Below are 21,346 nucleotides of genomic sequence, written 5' to 3' on the forward strand. Positions count from 1 at the left end.
TCAGGATGAATTAAGAGGGGGGTTATTTTCTCCAGTCTCTTTGAGAGAGCTTTGCAGATTATTTTAAGGTCTACGTTTATAAGGGATATTGGACGATAGCTTGAGGGATATACAGGGTCTTTGCCTGGTTTTAGCAGGAGATTAATGTTTGCAGAATTCATATTTGATGGAAGTCTGCCCTTTTCTTTAATTTCCAACAACGTTCTGTAGAAAACTGGTGCTAGAATCGACCAGAATTCTTTGTAGAATTCTGCAGGAAAGCCGTCTGGACCTGGAGCCTTATTATTGGGCATACTTATCAGGGCTTCTTGGAGTTCACCTGGTGTCAGTGGTGAATCCAGTGCCATTGCTTGAGTGTCCAATAATTTTGGAAGAGTTATGTTGTCCAAAAACTGATCAATTTCTTTTTTAGATGGGTTTATTTGTGGTGAATACAACGTTTTATAGAAATCCCTGAAAATGTTGTTTATTTGTATCGGATCATATATTGTGTTCCCAGATGAATCTTGAACAGCACATTTAGTTGTTTTTTCTTTATTTATTTTTAGCTGGTTTGCTAGAAATTGACCGGATTTATTACCATGTTCATAATTTTGTAGGCGTAGTCTTTGTACTAAGAATTTTGTTTTTTTATCAATTATCTCATTTAATTCTAGTTTTGTTTTGCGTATTTTGTTCAATGTTTCCTGATCTTGGTGGGACGCGTAGGCTTCTTCTAGTGATTTGATGTTTTTTTCTAATTCCTGAATATTTAACGAGGTTAGTCATTAATGTATTGCTGCATGGGCTGGGCTGTAATTGCATCGTAAGGTTTTAAAAACTGAGCTTTAAAATGAATAGTGATAATAAAAACTGAGAGAGGCCGACAGTGATCACTGACTTTTTTTAGGGGCTTGTTCAGATTAAATAGAAAAAGATACAAAGCATTAAGACACAACAGCTTTAATAAACACAGAGTAGTTTGGACCTGGAAGCAGGGTTCATATGTCATCACTTAAAGACCGGATATCCCACCTGCTTTGATGTCTTAATGCAGTACAGTTGTTATTATATCACTTGTCGCATCCTGTTTATGACAGTTAAAATAAATAACATCCATATAAGAAATAAAATTGTCTTGTGTAAACTGTATATGGTGTTAAATAGGCCTATACTACTGTACTTTAATGTCGGGCATAAGGGTGGTACTTTAAGAACCATATATTTTATACGGTGGTACTCATTGTGAAAAGTTTGAGAACCACTGACCTAAAGGATTAATTATTAGAATCTCGGCTTCAGATAGGGTGTCAACCATTATAACCTTGTTGGATAGATCAACAAATGAAGCTGGGTTCATTTAAAGATCTAACTAGGCCTGTTGTCTTATTGGTCCTCTTTCCCAAGATTGAAAGAACTTTCTAAAATCTTTTGAAAAAAGATTCTGAATTCTAATAAGGATTTTCTAAATATTATATAGAAAATCATTTCACTAAAAACACAATAAAAATTGTATTGAAGAATCAGGCAAGTTACAGAATCAAGTGTTGTTTATTTTGTCTACACTTTCCAGGTCTATACTACCGTAGCAAAGGGTGTCATGGTCCTGAGTCTGCCGACTCAGTGTTTTATGTTTCTTTATGCTTTTGTTCATTTATACATATTCTGTTACGAATTGCCATTTGTTAGGTTTCTGTTCTGTGCTTTCCCTGGTTCCACTTCTGTGTTCTGTCTGTCTATGGTGTCACACTGTCTGTGTGTGAATCTGTCTGTTTAGTTCAGCGTCTTGTCCAGTTCTGTGTCTGTGAGTTTCCTGTTTTATTCTGAAGGTCTCTATCTCATGTGAGTGTGTTCAGTTTACGTTTCCCCTGTCCCGTCAGCTTTGATGTTCTCCTGCCTGTTGCCGGTTCGTCACTGCCTCTCCCCCATTCTGGAACCCTCTCAGGTTTGTCATTTAGCTTTCCCAGTGTAGGTCTTTAGTTTTGTCTTCCCTCTTTGCCTGTTTTGCCATCTCACCACTGTGTAAATAAAACATCACTAGCATTATCATCTACTGCCTGCGTTTTGGGTCCTTTCTCCCTTCTACACCACACGGCTCGCCTCGGCAGCCGTGACAAAGGGTTTATATATGACATATAAATATATATATATATATATATGTATGTGTACATGATATACCCCAATGAAGATAATTAGATGGCATGAGTTTTATATTTAATTTGTCAATTTACAATTAACTGTGTAATTAATTTAAATAATGTTTCAAACAATTGGGTTCTTATATAATTCGAAATTTACCAAAAGAAAAATATTGCAGTGATGTGAATGGTTTTGGAAAAAGATTTATTTAGGGATCAAATTTATGTTAAACATGCATTTTTCTTTCATTTAAATATGAATATATATGGAGTCACAGTTTTCAAATATTCTTGTTAGTTTTGATTTTACTGTATTCTTTGTGCTTCTGTATTCTAACACAAGACAACAGAATAAATATGTTGAAAGAAGATTAATTAGAAATCAGCATAAAAATGTAATTAGAAATGTTAAGATTATCTGTTAAACTTTAATATTTTGCATTTGTGAAAAAAATAACATGTTAAAGGAATACTTTTACATTACATAACTAGTTGTTTAAAAATTAGATGATTGACATCAGACTGGTACTCTTACGTTGTTAGGTTAATATTATTAACGGGAAAAACACATTTTCCAAATACACACATATTAATATAACTAAAAAGTAAAACAAAAGGTAAATGGACTGATTTTTATGTAGCACTTTTCTTGCCTCTCATTTTTTCTTTATACATCCTTGCTTGCAGTAGGCACAATAACGGGAGCAACAGCGATAACAGGAAAGTCTGAGCTGACTGAGGAGTCCAGGAGATCTCTCTGGTGCTGCTTCAGATTCTTCTACCTTTATTTGCTCTTGATAGATATTTGGAGAATCTAGTTGAACTGTTTGATTAGCTTTGTTGCTAGTTGTCAGTGTCTTAGATGCTTTGTTTTGTATGTAGAATTTCTCAATCTCACTAAGCATGCGGACCTTAAGTTGTTGGAGCTCGGTATATTTTTCATCAAGTGATTTGTGTTCTCCATCCCTGCCACTTACAGATAAAAACGTATTACTTTGCCCATGTTCCAACATTTTTCTTGTTTTCTCAACTGATGTCTTTTCTTTCTGAAATATTGATCTCCTAACAAAATGATTGATCACCTTTACTCTTTTATCCATATTGTTTCTCATTTTTTGACCTCTGAGCTTCATCTGATTTATTTCATTTCGTTCTATTCTAGTGTCCTTCCAGATTTGTTTCAAAAACTCAGTTTTTAAAATTCCCTTCTGTGTGAAGTCATCTTCCTCTGCTGACAAGATGGACAACGTTGCAAGATTTGTTTTCTTGACATTTCCAAATTCTTCACCTTCTCCTACTAACAGCAGACCTTCCTTGTCAGGTGTCAAGTATCTTTTGCTTCCTTCAAGATTAACTGCAACATCCTTCATCCTCTGCTTAAATTCATGTTCATTGGTCTCTTCATCCTGATGCTCATGTAAGCATTGTTTTACAACATCCTCAGTTTGGATTGCTTTGTCAAACGTTGTCTTAAACACATGTTTCTTTTGTTGTTGTATCTTGTCATAATCTGCAGTAATTTTAATTTTCTGCTTATAAATTCTGACACAATTTTGTTCATATGTGGAGATCACTTGTAATATTTTTTCATTTTCCCCCTCTACTCTCTTAATATATGTCGGCAAGTCTTGATGAATCAGTCTATTTAGTTTTCCTATAAGGTTTCTTGTAGAGATTGTAACACTACTGAGGATGTCCTCTCTGGGTTGTACATCAGACAGTTCACCTTTCAGGGATTTCCTCGCAATTAGTTTCACTTTAAGAATCTCTAGCGATTTCATTTCATCCATGACTTGGTCTCCTCTCATTTCCATCTCAGACCGCTCTTCTTCCATATTTCTCCTTTCCTTCAACAACAGTTCTCGTTCTTTGGCAATGTCAGTCTTCATCTCTTTCATCTCTTCTTTTTCTTCACTCATGATTCCCTTTGCACGTTCAAGCTCTTCTTGCTTCTTCTTCAGATTCCTCATCAGACTCTCCACTTTTGCTCTTTCACTCTGTAATTCCTTTTTCATGATTTCCACTTCTTTTGTTTGTCTTCTGAGGTCATCTTCCTTGACTTTTTCTTCATTATGTGTTAAGAAAATCTTGCTTAAAATGTCTTCAAGTCTTTCTTTTTCCGTTTGAACCTGAAGGATACAATTTTTAATCTTGGCTTTTTCGTCATTTGTCTCATGTAACAGCCTGTTTACATGTTCCATCTTATTGAGCAGTTCAAGCTTTATGGTTTCCATTGAGTCTCGTTCTTCTTTTATATTTTGTTTCTTTTCTTCCAATATTTCAAATTGTTTCTTGATGTCAGACATCAACACCTTCAAATCCATTTTCTCTTTATTCAACACCTCACTTTCTCTCTCCAGATCTTCTCTGTCATGTCTCAGATCTTCTTTCACTTTATCAAGTTCTCGTTTGTCCAGTTCAAACTGCTTCTTCCATTCATTTTCTGTGCATTCTCTCTTGGTGACCATGTCTGAAAGGATACTTCTCACACCTTCCTTTTCTCTCTCTAACATTTCAGTGAAACAGCGAATGCTTTCTTTCAGTTCGTCTTGGGTTGGAAGTTTTTCTTCCAACACTGTTTGCAGCCTTGACCTGTTGTCAACATTTTGTAGTAATCTCTCCATTTTGGCTTTTATATCCTCCTTCAGTTGTTGAAGTTTCACTTTCAGAATCTCTAGCAATTTCATTTCATCCATGACTTGGTCTCCTCTCATTTCCATCTCAGACCGCTCTTCTTCCATATTTCTCCTTTCCTTCAACAACAGTTCTCGTTCTTTGGCAATGTCAGTCTTCATCTCTTTCATCTCTTCTTTTTCTTCACTCATGATTCCCTTTGCACGTTCAAGCTCTTCTTGCTTCTTCTTCAGATTCCTCATCAGACTCTCCACTTTTGCTCTTTCACTCTGTAATTCCTTTTTCATGATTTCCACTTCTTTTGTTTGACTTCTGAGGTCATCTTCCTTGACTTTTTCTTCATTATGTGTTAAGAAAATCTTGCTTAAAATGTCTTCAAGTCTTTCTTTTTCCGTTTGAACCTGAAGGATACAATTTTTAATCTTGGCTTTTTCGTCATTTGTCTCATGTAACAGCCTGTTTACATGTTCCATCTTATTGAGCAGTTCAAGCTTTATGGTTTCCATTGAGTCTCGTTCTTCTTTTATATTTTGTTTCTTTTCTTCCAATATTTCAAATTGTTTCTTGATGTCAGACATCAACACCTTCAAATCCATTTTCTCTTTATTCAGAACCTCACTTTCTCTCTCCAGATCTTCTCTGTCGTGTCTCAGATCTTCTTTCACTTTATCAAGCTCTCGTTTGTCCAGTTCAAACTGCTGCTTCCATTCATTTTCTGTGCATTCTCTCTTGGTGACCATTTCTGAAAGGATACTTCTCACACCTTCCTTTTCTCTCTCTAACATTTCAGTGAAACAGCGAATGCTTTCTTTCAGTTCGTCTTGGGTTGGAAGTTTTTCTTCCAACACTGTTTGCAGCCTTGACCTGTTGTCAACATTTTGTAGTAATCTCTCCATTTTGGCTTTTATATCCTCCTTCAGTTGTTGAAGTTTCACTTTCAGAATCTCTAGCAATTTCATTTCATCCATGACTTGGTCTCCTCTCATTTCCATCTCAGACCGCTCTTCTTCCATATTTCTCCTTTCCTTCAACAACAGTTCTCGTTCTTTGGCAATGTCAGTCTTCATCTCTTTCATCTCTTCTTTTTCTTCACTCATGATTCCCTTTGCACGTTCAAGCTCTTCTTGCTTCTTCTTCAGATTCCTCATCAGACTCTCCACTTTTGCTCTTTCACTCTGTAATTCCTTTTTCATGATTTCCACTTCTTTTGTTTGTCTTCTGAGGTCATCTTCCTTGACTTTTTCTTCATTATGTGTTAAGAAAATCTTGCTTAAAATGTCTTCAAGTCTTTCTTTTTCCATTTGAACCTGAAGGATACAATTTTTAATCTTGGCTTTTTCGTCATTTGTCTCATGTAACAGCCTGTTTACATGTTCCATCTTATTGAGCAGTTCAAGCTTTATGGTTTCCATTGAGTCTCGTTCTTCTTTTATATTTTGTTTCTTTTCTTCCAATATTTCAAATTGTTTCTTGATGTCAGACATCAACACCTTCAAATCCATTTTCTCTTTATTCAGCACCTCACTTTCTCTCTCCAGATCTTCTCTGTCGTGTCTCAGATCTTCTTTCACTTCATCAAGCTCTCGTTTGTCCAGTTCAAACTGCTGATTCCATTCATTTTCTGTGCTTTCTCTCTTGGTGACCATTTCTGAAAGGATACTTCTCACACCTTCCTTTTCTCTCTCTAACATTTCAGTGAAACAGCGAATGCTTTCTTTCAGTTCGTCTTGGGTTGGAAGTTTTTCTTCCAACACTGTTTGCAGCCTTGTCCTGTTGTCAACATTTTGTAGTAATCTCTCCATTTTGGCTTTTATATCCTCCTTCAGTTGTTGAAGTTTCACTTTCAGAATCTCTAGCAATTTCATTTCATCCATGACTTGGTCTCCTCTCATTTCCATCTCAGACCGCTCTTCTTCCATATTTCTCCTTTCCTTCAACAACAGTTCTCGTTCTTTGGCAATGTCAGTCTTCATCTCTTTCATCTCTTCTTTTTCTTCACTCATGATTCCCTTTGCACGTTCAAGCTCTTCTTGCTTCTTCTTCAGATTCCTCATCAGACTCTCCACTTTTGCTCTTTCACTCTGTAATTCCTTTTTCATGATTTCCACTTCTTTTGTTTGACTTCTGAGGTCATCTTCCTTGACTTTTTCTTCATTATGTGTTAAGAAAATCTTGCTTAAAATGTCTTCAAGTCTTTCTTTTTCCGTTTGAACCTGAAGGATACAATTTTTAATCTTGGCTTTTTCGTCATTTGTCTCATGTAACAGCCTGTTTACATGTTCCATCTTATTGAGCAGTTCAAGCTTTATGGTTTCCATTGAGTCTCGTTCTTCTTTTATATTTTGTTTCTTTTCTTCCAATATTTCAAATTGTTTCTTGATGTCAGACATCAACACCTTCAAATCCATTTTCTCTTTATTCAGAACCTCACTTTCTCTCTCCAGATCTTCTCTGTCGTGTCTCAGATCTTCTTTCACTTTATCAAGCTCTCGTTTGTCCAGTTCAAACTGCTTCTTCCATTCATTTTCTGTGCATTCTCTCTTGGTGACCATTTCTGAAAGGATACTTCTCACACCTTCCTTTTCTCTCTCTAACATTTCAGTGAAACAGCGAATGCTTTCTTTCAGTTCGTCTTGGGTTGGAAGTTTTTCTTCCAACACTGTTTGCAGCCTTGACCTGTTGTCAACATTTTGTAGTAATCTCTCCATTTTGGCTTTTATATCCTCCTTCAGTTGTTGAAGTTTCACTTTCAGAATCTCTAGCAATTTCATTTCATCCATGACTTGGTCTCCTCTCATTTCCATCTCAGACCGCTCTTCTTCCATATTTCTCCTTTCCTTCAACAACAGTTCTCGTTCTTTGGCAATGTCAGTCTTCATCTCTTTCATCTCTTCTTTTTCTTCACTCATGATTCCCTTTGCACGTTCAAGCTCTTCTTGCTTCTTCTTCAGATTCCTCATCAGACTCTCCACTTTTGCTCTTTCACTCTGTAATTCCTTTTTCATGATTTCCACTTCTTTTGTTTGTCTTCTGAGGCCATCTTCCTTGACTTTTTCTTCATTATGTGTTAAGAAAATCTTGCTTAAAATGTCTTCAAGTCTTTCTTTTTCCATTTGAACCTGAAGGATACAATTTTTAATCTTGGCTTTTTCGTCATTTGTCTCATGTAACAGCCTGTTTACATGTTCCATCTTATTGAGCAGTTCAAGCTTTATGGTTTCCATTGAGTCTCGTTCTTCTTTTATATTTTGTTTCTTTTCTTCCAATATTTCAAATTGTTTCTTGATGTCAGACATCAACACCTTCAAATCCATTTTCTCTTTATTCAACACCTCACTTTCTCTCTCCAGATCTTCTCTGTCGTGTCTCAGATCTTCTTTCACTTCATCAAGCTCTCGTTTGTCCAGTTCAAACTGCTGCTTCCATTCATTTTCTGTGCTTTCTCTCTTGGTGACCATTTCTGAAAGGATACTTCTCACACCTTCCTTTTCTCTCTCTAACATTTCAGTGAAACAGCGAATGCTTTCTTTCAGTTCGTCTTGGGTTGGAAGTTTTTCTTCCAACACTGTTTGCAGCCTTGACCTGTTGTCAACATTTTGTAGTAATCTCTCCATTTTGGCTTTTATATCCTCCTTCAGTTGTTGAAGTTTCACTTTCAGAATCTCTAGCAATTTCATTTCATCCATGACTTGGTCTCCTCTCATTTCCATCTCAGACCGCTCTTCTTCCATATTTCTCCTTTCCTTCAACAACAGTTCTCGTTCTTTGGCAATGTCAGTCTTCATCTCTTTCATCTCTTCTTTTTCTTCACTCATGATTCCCTTTGCACGTTCAAGCTCTTCTTGCTTCTTCTTCAGATTCCTCATCAGACTCTCCACTTTTGCTCTTTCACTCTGTAATTCCTTTTTCATGATTTCCACTTCTTTTGTTTGACTTCTGAGGTCATCTTCCTTGACTTTTTCTTCATTATGTGTTAAGAAAATCTTGCTTAAAATGTCTTCAAGTCTTTCTTTTTCCGTTTGAACCTGAAGGATACAATTTTTAATCTTGGCTTTTTCGTCATTTGTCTCATGTAACAGCCTGTTTACATGTTCCATCTTATTGAGCAGTTCAAGCTTTATGGTTTCCATTGAGTCTCGTTCTTCTTTTATATTTTGTTTCTTTTCTTCCAATATTTCAAATTGTTTCTTGATGTCAGACATCAACACCTTCAAATCCATTTTCTCTTTATTCAACACCTCACTTTCTCTCTCCAGATCTTCTCTGTCGTGTCTCAGATCTTCTTTCACTTCATCAAGCTCTCGTTTGTCCAGTTCAAACTGCTGCTTCCATTCATTTTCTGTGCTTTCTCTCTTGGTGACCATTTCTGAAAGGATACTTCTCACACCTTCCTTTTCTCTCTCTAACATTTCAGTGAAACAGCGAATGCTTTCTTTCAGTTCGTCTTGGGTTGGAAGTTTTTCTTCCAACACTGTTTGCAGCCTTGACCTGTTGTCAACATTTTGTAGTAATCTCTCCATTTTGGCTTTTATATCCTCCTTCAGTTGTTGAAGTTTCACTTTCAGAATCTCTAGCAATTTCATTTCATCCATGACTTGGTCTCCTCTCATTTCCATCTCAGACCGCTCTTCTTCCATATTTCTCCTTTCCTTCAACAACAGTTCTCGTTCTTTGGCAATGTCAGTCTTCATCTCTTTCATCTCTTCTTTTTCTTCACTCATGATTCCCTTTGCACGTTCAAGCTCTTCTTGCTTCTTCTTCAGATTCCTCATCAGACTCTCCACTTTTGCTCTTTCACTCTGTAATTCCTTTTTCATGATTTCCACTTCTTTTGTTTGTCTTCTGAGGCCATCTTCCTTGACTTTTTCTTCATTATGTGTTAAGAAAATCTTGCTTAAAATGTCTTCAAGTCTTTCTTTTTCCATTTGAACCTGAAGGATACAATTTTTAATCTTGGCTTTTTCGTCATTTGTCTCATGTAACAGCCTGTTTACATGTTCCATCTTATTGAGCAGTTCAAGCTTTATGGTTTCCATTGAGTCTCGTTCTTCTTTTATATTTTGTTTCTTTTCTTCCAATATTTCAAATTGTTTCTTGATGTCAGACATCAACACCTTCAAATCCATTTTCTCTTTATTCAGAACCTCACTTTCTCTCTCCAGATCTTCTCTGTCGTGTCTCAGATCTTCTTTCACTTTATCAAGTTCTCGTTTGTCCAGTTCAAACTGCTGCTTCCATTCATTTTCTGTGCATTCTCTCTTGGTGACCATTTCTGAAAGGATACTTCTCACACCTTCCTTTTCTCTCTCTAACATTTCAGTGAAACAGCGAATGCTTTCTTTCAGTTCGTCTTGGGTTGGAAGTTTTTCTTCCAACACTGTTTGCAGCCTTGACCTGTTGTCAACATTTTGTAGTAATCTCTCCATTTTGGCTTTTATATCCTCCTTCAGTTGTTGAAGTTTCACTTTCAGAATCTCTAGCAATTTCATTTCATCCATGACTTGGTCTCCTCTCATTTCCATCTCAGACCGCTCTTCTTCCATATTTCTCCTTTCCTTCAACAACAGTTCTCGTTCTTTGGCAATGTCAGTCTTCATCTCTTTCATCTCTTCTTTTTCTTCACTCATGATTCCCTTTGCACGTTCAAGCTCTTCTTGCTTCTTCTTCAGATTCCTCATCAGACTCTCCACTTTTGCTCTTTCACTCTGTAATTCCTTTTTCATGATTTCCACTTCTTTTGTTTGACTTCTGAGGTCATCTTCCTTGACTTTTTCTTCATTATGTGTTAAGAAAATCTTGCTTAAAATGTCTTCAAGTCTTTCTTTTTCCGTTTGAACCTGAAGGATACAATTTTTAATCTTGGCTTTTTCGTCATTTGTCTCATGTAACAGCCTGTTTACATGTTCCATCTTATTGAGCAGTTCAAGCTTTATGGTTTCCATTGAGTCTCGTTCTTCTTTTATATTTTGTTTCTTTTCTTCCAATATTTCAAATTGTTTCTTGATGTCAGACATCAACACCTTCAAATCCATTTTCTCTTTATTCAACACCTCACTTTCTCTCTCCAGATCTTCTCTGTCGTGTCTCAGATCTTCTTTCACTTCATCAAGCTCTCGTTTGTCCAGTTCAAACTGCTGCTTCCATTCATTTTCTGTGCTTTCTCTCTTGGTGACCATTTCTGAAAGGATACTTCTCACACCTTCCTTTTCTCTCTCTAACATTTCAGTGAAACAGCGAATGCTTTCTTTCAGTTCGTCTTGGGTTGGAAGTTTTTCTTCCAACACTGTTTGCAGCCTTGACCTGTTGTCAACATTTTGTAGTAATCTCTCCATTTTGGCTTTTATATCCTCCTTCAGTTGTTGAAGTTTCACTTTCAGAATCTCTAGCAATTTCATTTCATCCATGACTTGGTCTCCTCTCATTTCCATCTCAGACCGCTCTTCTTCCATATTTCTCCTTTCCTTCAACAACAGTTCTCGTTCTTTGGCAATGTCAGTCTTCATCTCTTTCATCTCTTCTTTTTCTTCACTCATGATTCCCTTTGCACGTTCAAGCTCTTCTTGCTTCTTCTTCAGATTCCTCATCAGACTCTCCACTTTTGCTCTTTCACTCTGTAATTCCTTTTTCATGATTTCCACTTCTTTTGTTTGACTTCTGAGGTCATCTTCCTTGACTTTTTCTTCATTATGTGTTAAGAAAATCTTGCTTAAAATGTCTTCAAGTCTTTCTTTTTCCGTTTGAACCTGAAGGATACAATTTTTAATCTTGGCTTTTTCGTCATTTGTCTCATGTAACAGCCTGTTTACATGTTCCATCTTATTGAGCAGTTCAAGCTTTATGGTTTCCATTGAGTCTCGTTCTTCTTTTATATTTTGTTTCTTTTCTTCCAATATTTCAAATTGTTTCTTGATGTCAGACATCAACACCTTCAAATCCATTTTCTCTTTATTCAACACCTCACTTTCTCTCTCCAGATCTTCTCTGTCGTGTCTCAGATCTTCTTTCACTTCATCAAGCTCTCGTTTGTCCAGTTCAAACTGCTGCTTCCATTCATTTTCTGTGCTTTCTCTCTTGGTGACCATTTCTGAAAGGATACTTCTCACACCTTCCTTTTCTCTCTCTAACATTTCAGTGAAACAGCGAATGCTTTCTTTCAGTTCGTCTTGGGTTGGAAGTTTTTCTTCCAACACTGTTTGCAGCCTTGACCTGTTGTCAACATTTTGTAGTAATCTCTCCATTTTGGCTTTTATATCCTCCTTCAGTTGTTGAAGTTTCACTTTCAGAATCTCTAGCAATTTCATTTCATCCATGACTTGGTCTCCTCTCATTTCCATCTCAGACCGCTCTTCTTCCATATTTCTCCTTTCCTTCAACAACAGTTCTCGTTCTTTGGCAATGTCAGTCTTCATCTCTTTCATCTCTTCTTTTTCTTCACTCATGATTCCCTTTGCACGTTCAAGCTCTTCTTGCTTCTTCTTCAGATTCCTCATCAGACTCTCCACTTTTGCTCTTTCACTCTGTAATTCCTTTTTCATGATTTCCACTTCTTTTGTTTGTCTTCTGAGGCCATCTTCCTTGACTTTTTCTTCATTATGTGTTAAGAAAATCTTGCTTAAAATGTCTTCAAGTCTTTCTTTTTCCATTTGAACCTGAAGGATACAATTTTTAATCTTGGCTTTTTCGTCATTTGTCTCATGTAACAGCCTGTTTACATGTTCCATCTTATTGAGCAGTTCAAGCTTTATGGTTTCCATTGAGTCTCGTTCTTCTTTTATATTTTGTTTCTTTTCTTCCAATATTTCAAATTGTTTCTTGATGTCAGACATCAACACCTTCAAATCCATTTTCTCTTTATTCAGAACCTCACTTTCTCTCTCCAGATCTTCTCTGTCGTGTCTCAGATCTTCTTTCACTTTATCAAGCTCTCGTTTGTCCAGTTCAAACTGCTTCTTCCATTCATTTTCTGTGCATTCTCTCTTGGTGACCATGTCTGAAAGGATACTTCTCACACCTTCCTTTTCTCTCTCTAACATTTCAGTGAAACAGCGAATGCTTTCTTTCAGTTCGTCTTGGGTTGGAAGTTTTTCTTCCAACACTGTTTGCAGCCTTGACCTGTTGTCAACATTTTGTAGTAATCTCTCCATTTTGGCTTTTATATCCTCCTTCAGTTGTTGAAGTTTCACTTTCAGAATCTCTAGCAATTTCATTTCATCCATGACTTGGTCTCCTCTCATTTCCATCTCAGACCGCTCTTCTTCCATATTTCTCCTTTCCTTCAACAACAGTTCTCGTTCTTTGGCAATGTCAGTCTTCATCTCTTTCATCTCTTCTTTTTCTTCACTCATGATTCCCTTTGCACGTTCAAGCTCTTCTTGCTTCTTCTTCAGATTCCTCATCAGACTCTCCACTTTTGCTCTTTCACTCTGTAATTCCTTTTTCATGATTTCCACTTCTTTTGTTTGTCTTCTGAGGTCATCTTCCTTGACTTTTTCTTCATTATGTGTTAAGAAAATCTTGCTTAAAATGTCTTCAAGTCTTTCTTTTTCCGTTTGAACCTGAAGGATACAATTTTTAATCTTGGCTTTTTCGTCATTTGTCTCATGTAACAGCCTGTTTACATGTTCCATCTTATTGAGCAGTTCAAGCTTTATGGTTTCCATTGAGTCTCGTTCTTCTTTTATATTTTGTTTCTTTTCTTCCAATATTTCAAATTGTTTCTTGATGTCAGACATCAACACCTTCAAATCCATTTTCTCTTTATTCAACACCTCACTTTCTCTCTCCAGATCTTCTCTGTCATGTTTCAGATCTTCTTTCACTTTATCAAGTTCTCGTTTGTCCAGTTCAAACTGCTTCTTCCATTCATTTTCTGTGCATTCTCTCTTGGTGACCATGTCTGAAAGGATACTTCTCACACCTTCCTTTTCTCTCTCTAACATTTCAGTGAAACAGCGAATGCTTTCTTTCAGTTCGTCTTTGGTTGGAAGTTTTTCTTCCAACACTGTTTGCAGCCTTGACCTGTTGTCAACATTTTGTAGTAATCTCTCCATTTTGGCTTTTATATCCTCCTTCAGTTGTTGAAGTTTCACTTTCAGAATCTCTAGCAATTTCATTTCATCCATGACTTGGTCTCCTCTCATTTCCATCTCAGACCGCTCTTCTTCCATATTTCTCCTTTCCTTCAACAACAGTTCTCGTTCTTTGGCAATGTCAGTCTTCATCTCTTTCATCTCTTCTTTTTCTTCACTCATGATTCCCTTTGCACGTTCAAGCTCTTCTTGCTTCTTCTTCAGATTCCTCATCAGACTCTCCACTTTTGCTCTTTCACTCTGTAATTCCTTTTTCATGATTTCCACTTCTTTTGTTTGTCTTCTGAGGTCATCTTCCTTGACTTTTTCTTCATTATGTGTTAAGAAAATCTTGCTTAAAATGTCTTCAAGTCTTTCTTTTTCCGTTTGAACCTGAAGGATACAATTTTTAATCTTGGCTTTTTCGTCATTTGTCTCATGTAACAGCCTGTTTACATGTTCCATCTTATTGAGCAGTTCAAGCTTTATGGTTTCCATTGAGTCTCGTTCTTCTTTTATATTTTGTTTCTTTTCTTCCAATATTTCAAATTGTTTCTTGATGTCAGACATCAACACCTTCAAATCCATTTTCTCTTTATTCAACACCTCACTTTCTCTCTCCAGATCTTCTCTGTCATGTTTCAGATCTTCTTTCACTTTATCAAGTTCTCGTTTGTCCAGTTCAAACTGCTTCTTCCATTCATTTTCTGTGCATTCTCTCTTGGTGACCATGTCTGAAAGGATACTTCTCACACCTTCCTTTTCTCTCTCTAACATTTCAGTGAAACAGCGAATGCTTTCTTTCAGTTCGTCTTGGGTTGGAAGTTTTTCTTCCAACACTGTTTGCAGCCTTGACCTGTTGTCAACATTTTGTAGTAATCTCTCCATTTTGGCTTTTATATCCTCCTTCAGTTGTTGAAGTTTCACTTTCAGAATCTCTAGCAATTTCATTTCATCCATGACTTGGTCTCCTCTCATTTCCATCTCAGACCGCTCTTCTTCCATATTTCTCCTTTCCTTCAACAACAGTTCTCGTTCTTTGGCAATGTCAGTCTTCATCTCTTTCATCTCTTCTTTTTCTTCACTCATGATTCCCTTTGCACGTTCAAGCTCTTCTTGCTTCTTCTTCAGATTCCTCATCAGACTCTCCACTTTTGCTCTTTCACTCTGTAATTCCTTTTTCATGATTTCCACTTCTTTTGTTTGTCTTCTGAGGCCATCTTCCTTGACTTTTTCTTCATTATGTGTTAAGAAAATCTTGCTTAAAATGTCTTCAAGTCCTTCTTTTTCCATTTGAACCTGAAGGATACAATTTTTAATCTTGGCTTTTTCGTCATTTGTCTCATGTAACAGCCTGTTTACATGTTCCATCTTATTGAGCAGTTCAAGCTTTATGGTTTCCATTGAGTCTCGTTCTTCTTTTATATTTTGTTTCTTTTCTTCCAATATTTCAAATTGTTTCTTGATGTCAGACATCAACACCTTCAAATCCATTTTCTCTTTATTCAACACCTCACTTTCTCTCTCCAGATCTTCTCTGTCGTGTCTCAGATCTTCTTTCACTTCATCAAGCTCTCGTTTGTCCAGTTCAAACTGCTGCTTCCATTCATTTTCTGTGCTTTCTCTCTTGGTGACCATTTCTGAAAGGATACTTCTCACACCTTCCTTTTCTCTCTCTAACATTTCAGTGAAACAGCGAATGCTTTCTTTCAGTTCGTCTTGGGTTGGAAGTTTTTCTTCCAACACTGTTTGCAGCCTTGACCTGTTGTCAACATTTTGTAGTAATCTCTCCATTTTGGCTTTTATATCCTCCTTCAGTTGTTGAAGTTTCACTTTCAGAATCTCTAGCAATTTCATTTCATCCATGACTTGGTCTCCTCTCATTTCCATCTCAGACCGCTCTTCTTCCATATTTCTCCTTTCCTTCAACAACAGTTCTCGTTCTTTGGCAATGTCAGTCTTCATCTCTTTCATCTCTTCTTTTTCTTCACTCATGATTCCCTTTGCACTTTCAAGCTCTTCTTGCTTCTTCTTCAGATTCCTCATCAGACTCTCCACTTTTGCTCTTTCACTCTGTAATTCCTTTTTCATGATTTCCACTTCTTTTGTTTGTCTTCTGAGGTCATCTTCCTTGACTTTTTCTTCATTATGTGTTAAGAAAATCTTGCTTAAAATGTCTTCAAGTCTTTCTTTTTCCGTTTGAACCTGAAGGATACAATTTTTAATCTTGGCTTTTTCGTCATTTGTCTCATGTAACAGCCTGTTTACATGTTCCATCTTATTGAGCAGTTCAAGCTTTATGGTTTCCATTGAGTCTCGTTCTTCTTTTATATTTTGTTTCTTTTCTTCCAATATTTCAAATTGTTTCTTGATGTCAGACATCAACACCTTCAAATCCATTTTCTCTTTATTCAACACCTCACTTTCTCTCTCCAGATCTTCTCTGTCATGTTTCAGATCTTCTTTCACTTTATCAAGTTCTCGTTTGTCCAATTCAAACTGCTTCTTCCATTCATTTTCTGTGCATTCTCTCTTGGTGACCATGTCTGAAAGGATACTTCTCACACCTTCCTTTTCTCTCTCTAACATTTCAGTGAAACAGCGAATGCTTTCTTTCAGTTCGTCTTGGGTTGGAAGTTTTTCTTCCAACACTGTTTGCAGCCTTGACCTGTTGTCAACATTTTGTAGTAATCTCTCCATTTTGGCTTTTATATCCTCCTTCAGTTGTTGAAGTTTCACTTTCAGAATCTCTAGCAATTTCATTTCATCCATGACTTGGTCTCCTCTCATTTCCATCTCAGACCGCTCTTCTTCCATATTTCTCCTTTCCTTCAACAACAGTTCTCGTTCTTTGGCAATGTCAGTCTTCATCTCTTTCATCTCTTCTTTTTCTTCACTCATGATTCCCTTTGCACGTTCAAGCTCTTCTTGCTTCTTCTTCAGATTCCTCATCAGACTCTCCACTTTTGCTCTTTCACTCTGTAATTCCTTTTTCATGATTTCCACTTCTTTTGTTTGTCTTCTGAGGTCATCTTCCTTGACTTTTTCTTCATTATGTGTTAAGAAAATCTTGCTTAAAATGTCTTCAAGTCTTTCTTTTTCCGTTTGAACCTGAAGGATACAATTTTTAATCTTGGCTTTTTCGTCATTTGTCTCATGTAACAGCCTGTTTACATGTTCCATCTTATTGAGCAGTTCAAGCTTTATGGTTTCCATTGAGTCTCGTTCTTCTTTTATATTTTGTTTCTTTTCTTCCAATATTTCAAATTGTTTCTTGATGTCAGACATCAACACCTTCAAATCCATTTTCTCTTTATTCAACACCTCACTTTCTCTCTCCAGATCTTCTCTGTCATGTTTCAGATCTTCTTTCACTTTATCAAGTTCTCGTTTGTCCAGTTCAAACTGCTTCTTCCATTCATTTTCTGTGCATTCTCTCTTGGTGACCATGTCTGAAAGGATACTTCTCACACCTTCCTTTTCTCTCTCTAACATTTCAGTGAAACAGCGAATGCTTTCTTTCAGTTCGTCTTGGGTTGGAAGTTTTTCTTCCAACACTGTTTGCAGCCTTGACCTGTTGTCAACATTTTGTAGTAATCTCTCCATTTTGGCTTTTATATCCTCCTTCAGTTGTTGAAGTTTCACTTTCAGAATCTCTAGCAATTTCATTTCATCCATGACTTGGTCTCCTCTCATTTCCATCTCAGACCGCTCTTCTTCCATATTTCTCCTTTCCTTCAACAACAGTTCTCGTTCTTTGGCAATGTCAGTCTTCATCTCTTTCATCTCTTCTTTTTCTTCACTCATGATTCCCTTTGCACGTTCAAGCTCTTCTTGCTTCTTCTTCAGATTCCTCATCAGACTCTCCACTTTTGCTCTTTCACTCTGTAATTCCTTTTTCATGATTTCCACTTCTTTTGTTTGTCTTCTGAGGTCATCTTCCTTGACTTTTTCTTCATTATGTGTTAAGAAAATCTTGCTTAAAATGTCTTCAAGTCTTTCTTTTTCCGTTTGAACCTGAAGGATACAATTTTTAATCTTGGCTTTTTCGTCATTTGTCTCATGTAACAGCCTGTTTACATGTTCCATCTTATTGAGCAGTTCAAGCTTTATGGTTTCCATTGAGTCTCGTTCTTCTTTTATATTTTGTTTCTTTTCTTCCAATATTTCAAATTGTTTCTTGATGTCAGACATCAACACCTTCAAATCCATTTTCTCTTTATTCAACACCTCACTTTCTCTCTCCAGATCTTCTCTGTCATGTTTCAGATCTTCTTTCACTTTATCAAGTTCTCGTTTGTCCAGTTCAAACTGCTTCTTCCATTCATTTTCTGTGCATTCTCTCTTGGTGACCATGTCTGAAAGGATACTTCTCACACCTTCCTTTTCTCTCTCTAACATTTCAGTGAAACAGCGAATGCTTTCTTTCAGTTCGTCTTGGGTTGGAAGTTTTTCTTCCAACACTGTTTGCAGCCTTGACCTGTTGTCAACATTTTGTAGTAATCTCTCCATTTTGGCTTTTATATCCTCCTTCAGTTGTTGAAGTTTCACTTTCAGAATCTCTAGCAATTTCATTTCATCCATGACTTGGTCTCCTCTCATTTCCATCTCAGACCGCTCTTCTTCCATATTTCTCCTTTCCTTCAACAACAGTTCTCGTTCTTTGGCAATGTCAGTCTTCATCTCTTTCATCTCTTCTTTTTCTTCACTCATGATTCCCTTTGCACGTTCAAGCTCTTCTTGCTTCTTCTTCAGATTCCTCATCAGACTCTCCACTTTTGCTCTTTCACTCTGTAATTCCTTTTTCATGATTTCCACTTCTTTTGTTTGTCTTCTGAGGTCATCTTCCTTGACTTTTTCTTCATTATGTGTTAAGAAAATCTTGCTTAAAATGTCTTCAAGTCTTTCTTTTTCCGTTTGAACCTGAAGGATACAATTTTTAATCTTGGCTTTTTCGTCATTTGTCTCATGTAACAGCCTGTTTACATGTTCCATCTTATTGAGCAGTTCAAGCTTTATGGTTTCCATTGAGTCTCGTTCTTCTTTTATATTTTGTTTCTTTTCTTCCAATATTTCAAATTGTTTCTTGATGTCAGACATCAACACCTTCAAATCCATTTTCTCTTTATTCAACACCTCACTTTCTCTCTCCAGATCTTCTCTGTCATGTTTCAGATCTTCTTTCACTTTATCAAGTTCTCGTTTGTCCAGTTCAAACTGCTTCTTCCATTCATTTTCTGTGCATTCTCTCTTGGTGACCATGTCTGAAAGGATACTTCTCACACCTTCCTTTTCTCTCTCTAACATTTCAGTGAAACAGCGAATGCTTTCTTTCAGTTCGTCTTGGGTTGGAAGTTTTTCTTCCAACACTGTTTGCAGCCTTGACCTGTTGTCAACATTTTGTAGTAATCTCTCCATTTTGGCTTTTATATCCTCCTTCAGTTGTTGAAGTTTCACTTTCAGAATCTCTAGCAATTTCATTTCATCCATGACTTGGTCTCCTCTCATTTCCATCTCAGACCGCTCTTCTTCCATATTTCTCCTTTCCTTCAACAACAGTTCTCGTTCTTTGGCAATGTCAGTCTTCATCTCTTTCATCTCTTCTTTTTCTTCACTCATGATTCCCTTTGTACGTTCAAGCTCTTCTTGCTTCTTCTTCAGATTCCTCATCAGACTCTCCACTTTTGCTCTTTCACTCTGTAATTCCTTTTTCATGATTTCCACTTCTTTTGTTTGTCTTCTGAGGTCATCTTCCTTGACTTTTTCTTCATTATGTGTTAAGAAAATCTTGCTTAAAATGTCTTCAAGTCTTTCTTTTTCCGTTTGAACCTGAAGGATACAATTTTTAATCTTGGCTTTTTCGTCATTTGTCTCATGTAACAGCCTGTTTACATGTTCCATCTTATTGAGCAGTTCAAGCTTTATGGTTTCCATTGAGTCTCGTTCTTCTTTTATATTTTGTTTCTTTTCTTCCAATATTTCAAATTGTTTCTTTATGTCAGACATCAACACCTTCAAATCCATTTTCTCTTTATTCAACACCTCACTTTCTCTCTCCAGATCTTCTCTGTCGTGTCTCAGATCTTCTTTCACTTCATCAAGCTCTCGTTTGTCCAGTTCAAACTGCTGCTTCCATTCATTTTCTGTGCTTTCTCTCTTGGTGACCATTTCTGAAAGGATACTTCTCACACCTTCCTTTTCTCTCTCTAACATTTCAGTGAAACAGCGAATGCTTTCTTTCAGTTCGTCTTGGGTTGGAAGTTTTTCTTCCAACACTGTTTGCAGCCTTGACCTGTTGTCAACATTTTGTAGTAATCTCTCCATTTTGGCTTTTATATCCTCCTTCAGTTGTTGAAGTTTCACTTTCAGAATCTCTAGCAATTTCATTTCATCCATGACTTGGTCTCCTCTCATTTCCATCTCAGACCGCTCTTCTTCCATATTTCTCCTTTCCTTCAACAACAGTTCTCGTTCTTTGGCAATGTCAGTCTTCATCTCTTTCATCTCTTCTTTTTCTTCACTCATGATTCCCTTTGCACGTTCAAGCTCTTCTTGCTTCTTCTTCAGATTCCTCATCAGACTCTCCACTTTTGCTCTTTCACTCTGTAATTCCTTTTTCATGATTTCCACTTCTTTTGTTTGTCTTCTGAGGTCATCTTCCTTGACTTTTTCTTCATTATGTGTTAAGAAAATCTTGCTTAAAATGTCTTCAAGTCTTTCTTTTTCCGTTTGAACCTGAAGGATACAATTTTTAATCTTGGCTTTTTCGTCATTTGTCTCATGTAACAGCCTGTTTACATGTTCCATCTTATTGAGCAGTTCAAGCTTTATGGTTTCCATTGAGTCTCGTTCTTCTTTTATATTTTGTTTCTTTTCTTCCAATATTTCAAATTGTTTCTTGATGTCAGACATCAACACCTTCAAATCCATTTTCTCTTTATTCAACACCTCACTTTCTCTCTCCAGATCTTCTCTGTCGTGTCTCAGATCTTCTTTCACTTCATCAAGCTCTCGTTTGTCCAGTTCAAACTGCTGCTTCCATTCATTTTCTGTGCTTTCTCTCTTGGTGACCATTTCTGAAAGGATACTTCTCACACCTTCCTTTTCTCTCTCTAACATTTCAGTGAAACAGCGAATGCTTTCTTTCAGTTCGTCTTGGGTTGGAAGTTTTTCTTCCAACACTGTTTGCAGCCTTGACCTGTTGTCAACATTTTGTAGTAATCTCTCCATTTTGGCTTTTATATCCTCTTTCAGTTGTTGAAGTTTCACTTTCAGAATCTCTAGCAATTTCATTTCATCCATGACTTGGTCTCCTCTCATTTCCATCTCAGACCGCTCTTCTTCCATATTTCTCCTTTCCTTCAACAACAGTTCTCGTTCTTTGGCAATGTCAGTCTTCATCTCTTTCATCTCTTCTTTTTCTTCACTCATGATTCCCTTTGCACGTTCAAGCTCTTCTTGCTTCTTCTTCAGATTCCTCATCAGACTCTCCACTTTTGCTCTTTCACTCTGTAATTCCTTTTTCAT

The 21,346-nt window shown here is 36.8% G+C and overlaps 1 protein-coding gene across 1 annotated transcript; it reads right to left on the bottom strand.

Annotated features, from left to right (window-relative positions):
• Positions 1 to 5,115: 5,115 nt before the first annotated feature.
• On the bottom strand, positions 5,116 to 21,346 carry LOC308387036 (uncharacterized protein; the record flags this gene model as incomplete). The annotated part of the gene is given in 2 exon segments (XM_080866910.1): positions 5,116 to 5,169; positions 5,171 to 21,346. Coding segments are annotated over 2 exon segments (16,230 nt in total).

Source organism: Rhamphochromis sp. 'chilingali' (assembly GCF_963969265.1).
Source record: "Rhamphochromis sp. 'chilingali' genome assembly, chromosome: 19".
Lineage (NCBI taxonomy): Eukaryota > Metazoa > Chordata > Actinopteri > Cichliformes > Cichlidae > Rhamphochromis > Rhamphochromis sp. 'chilingali'.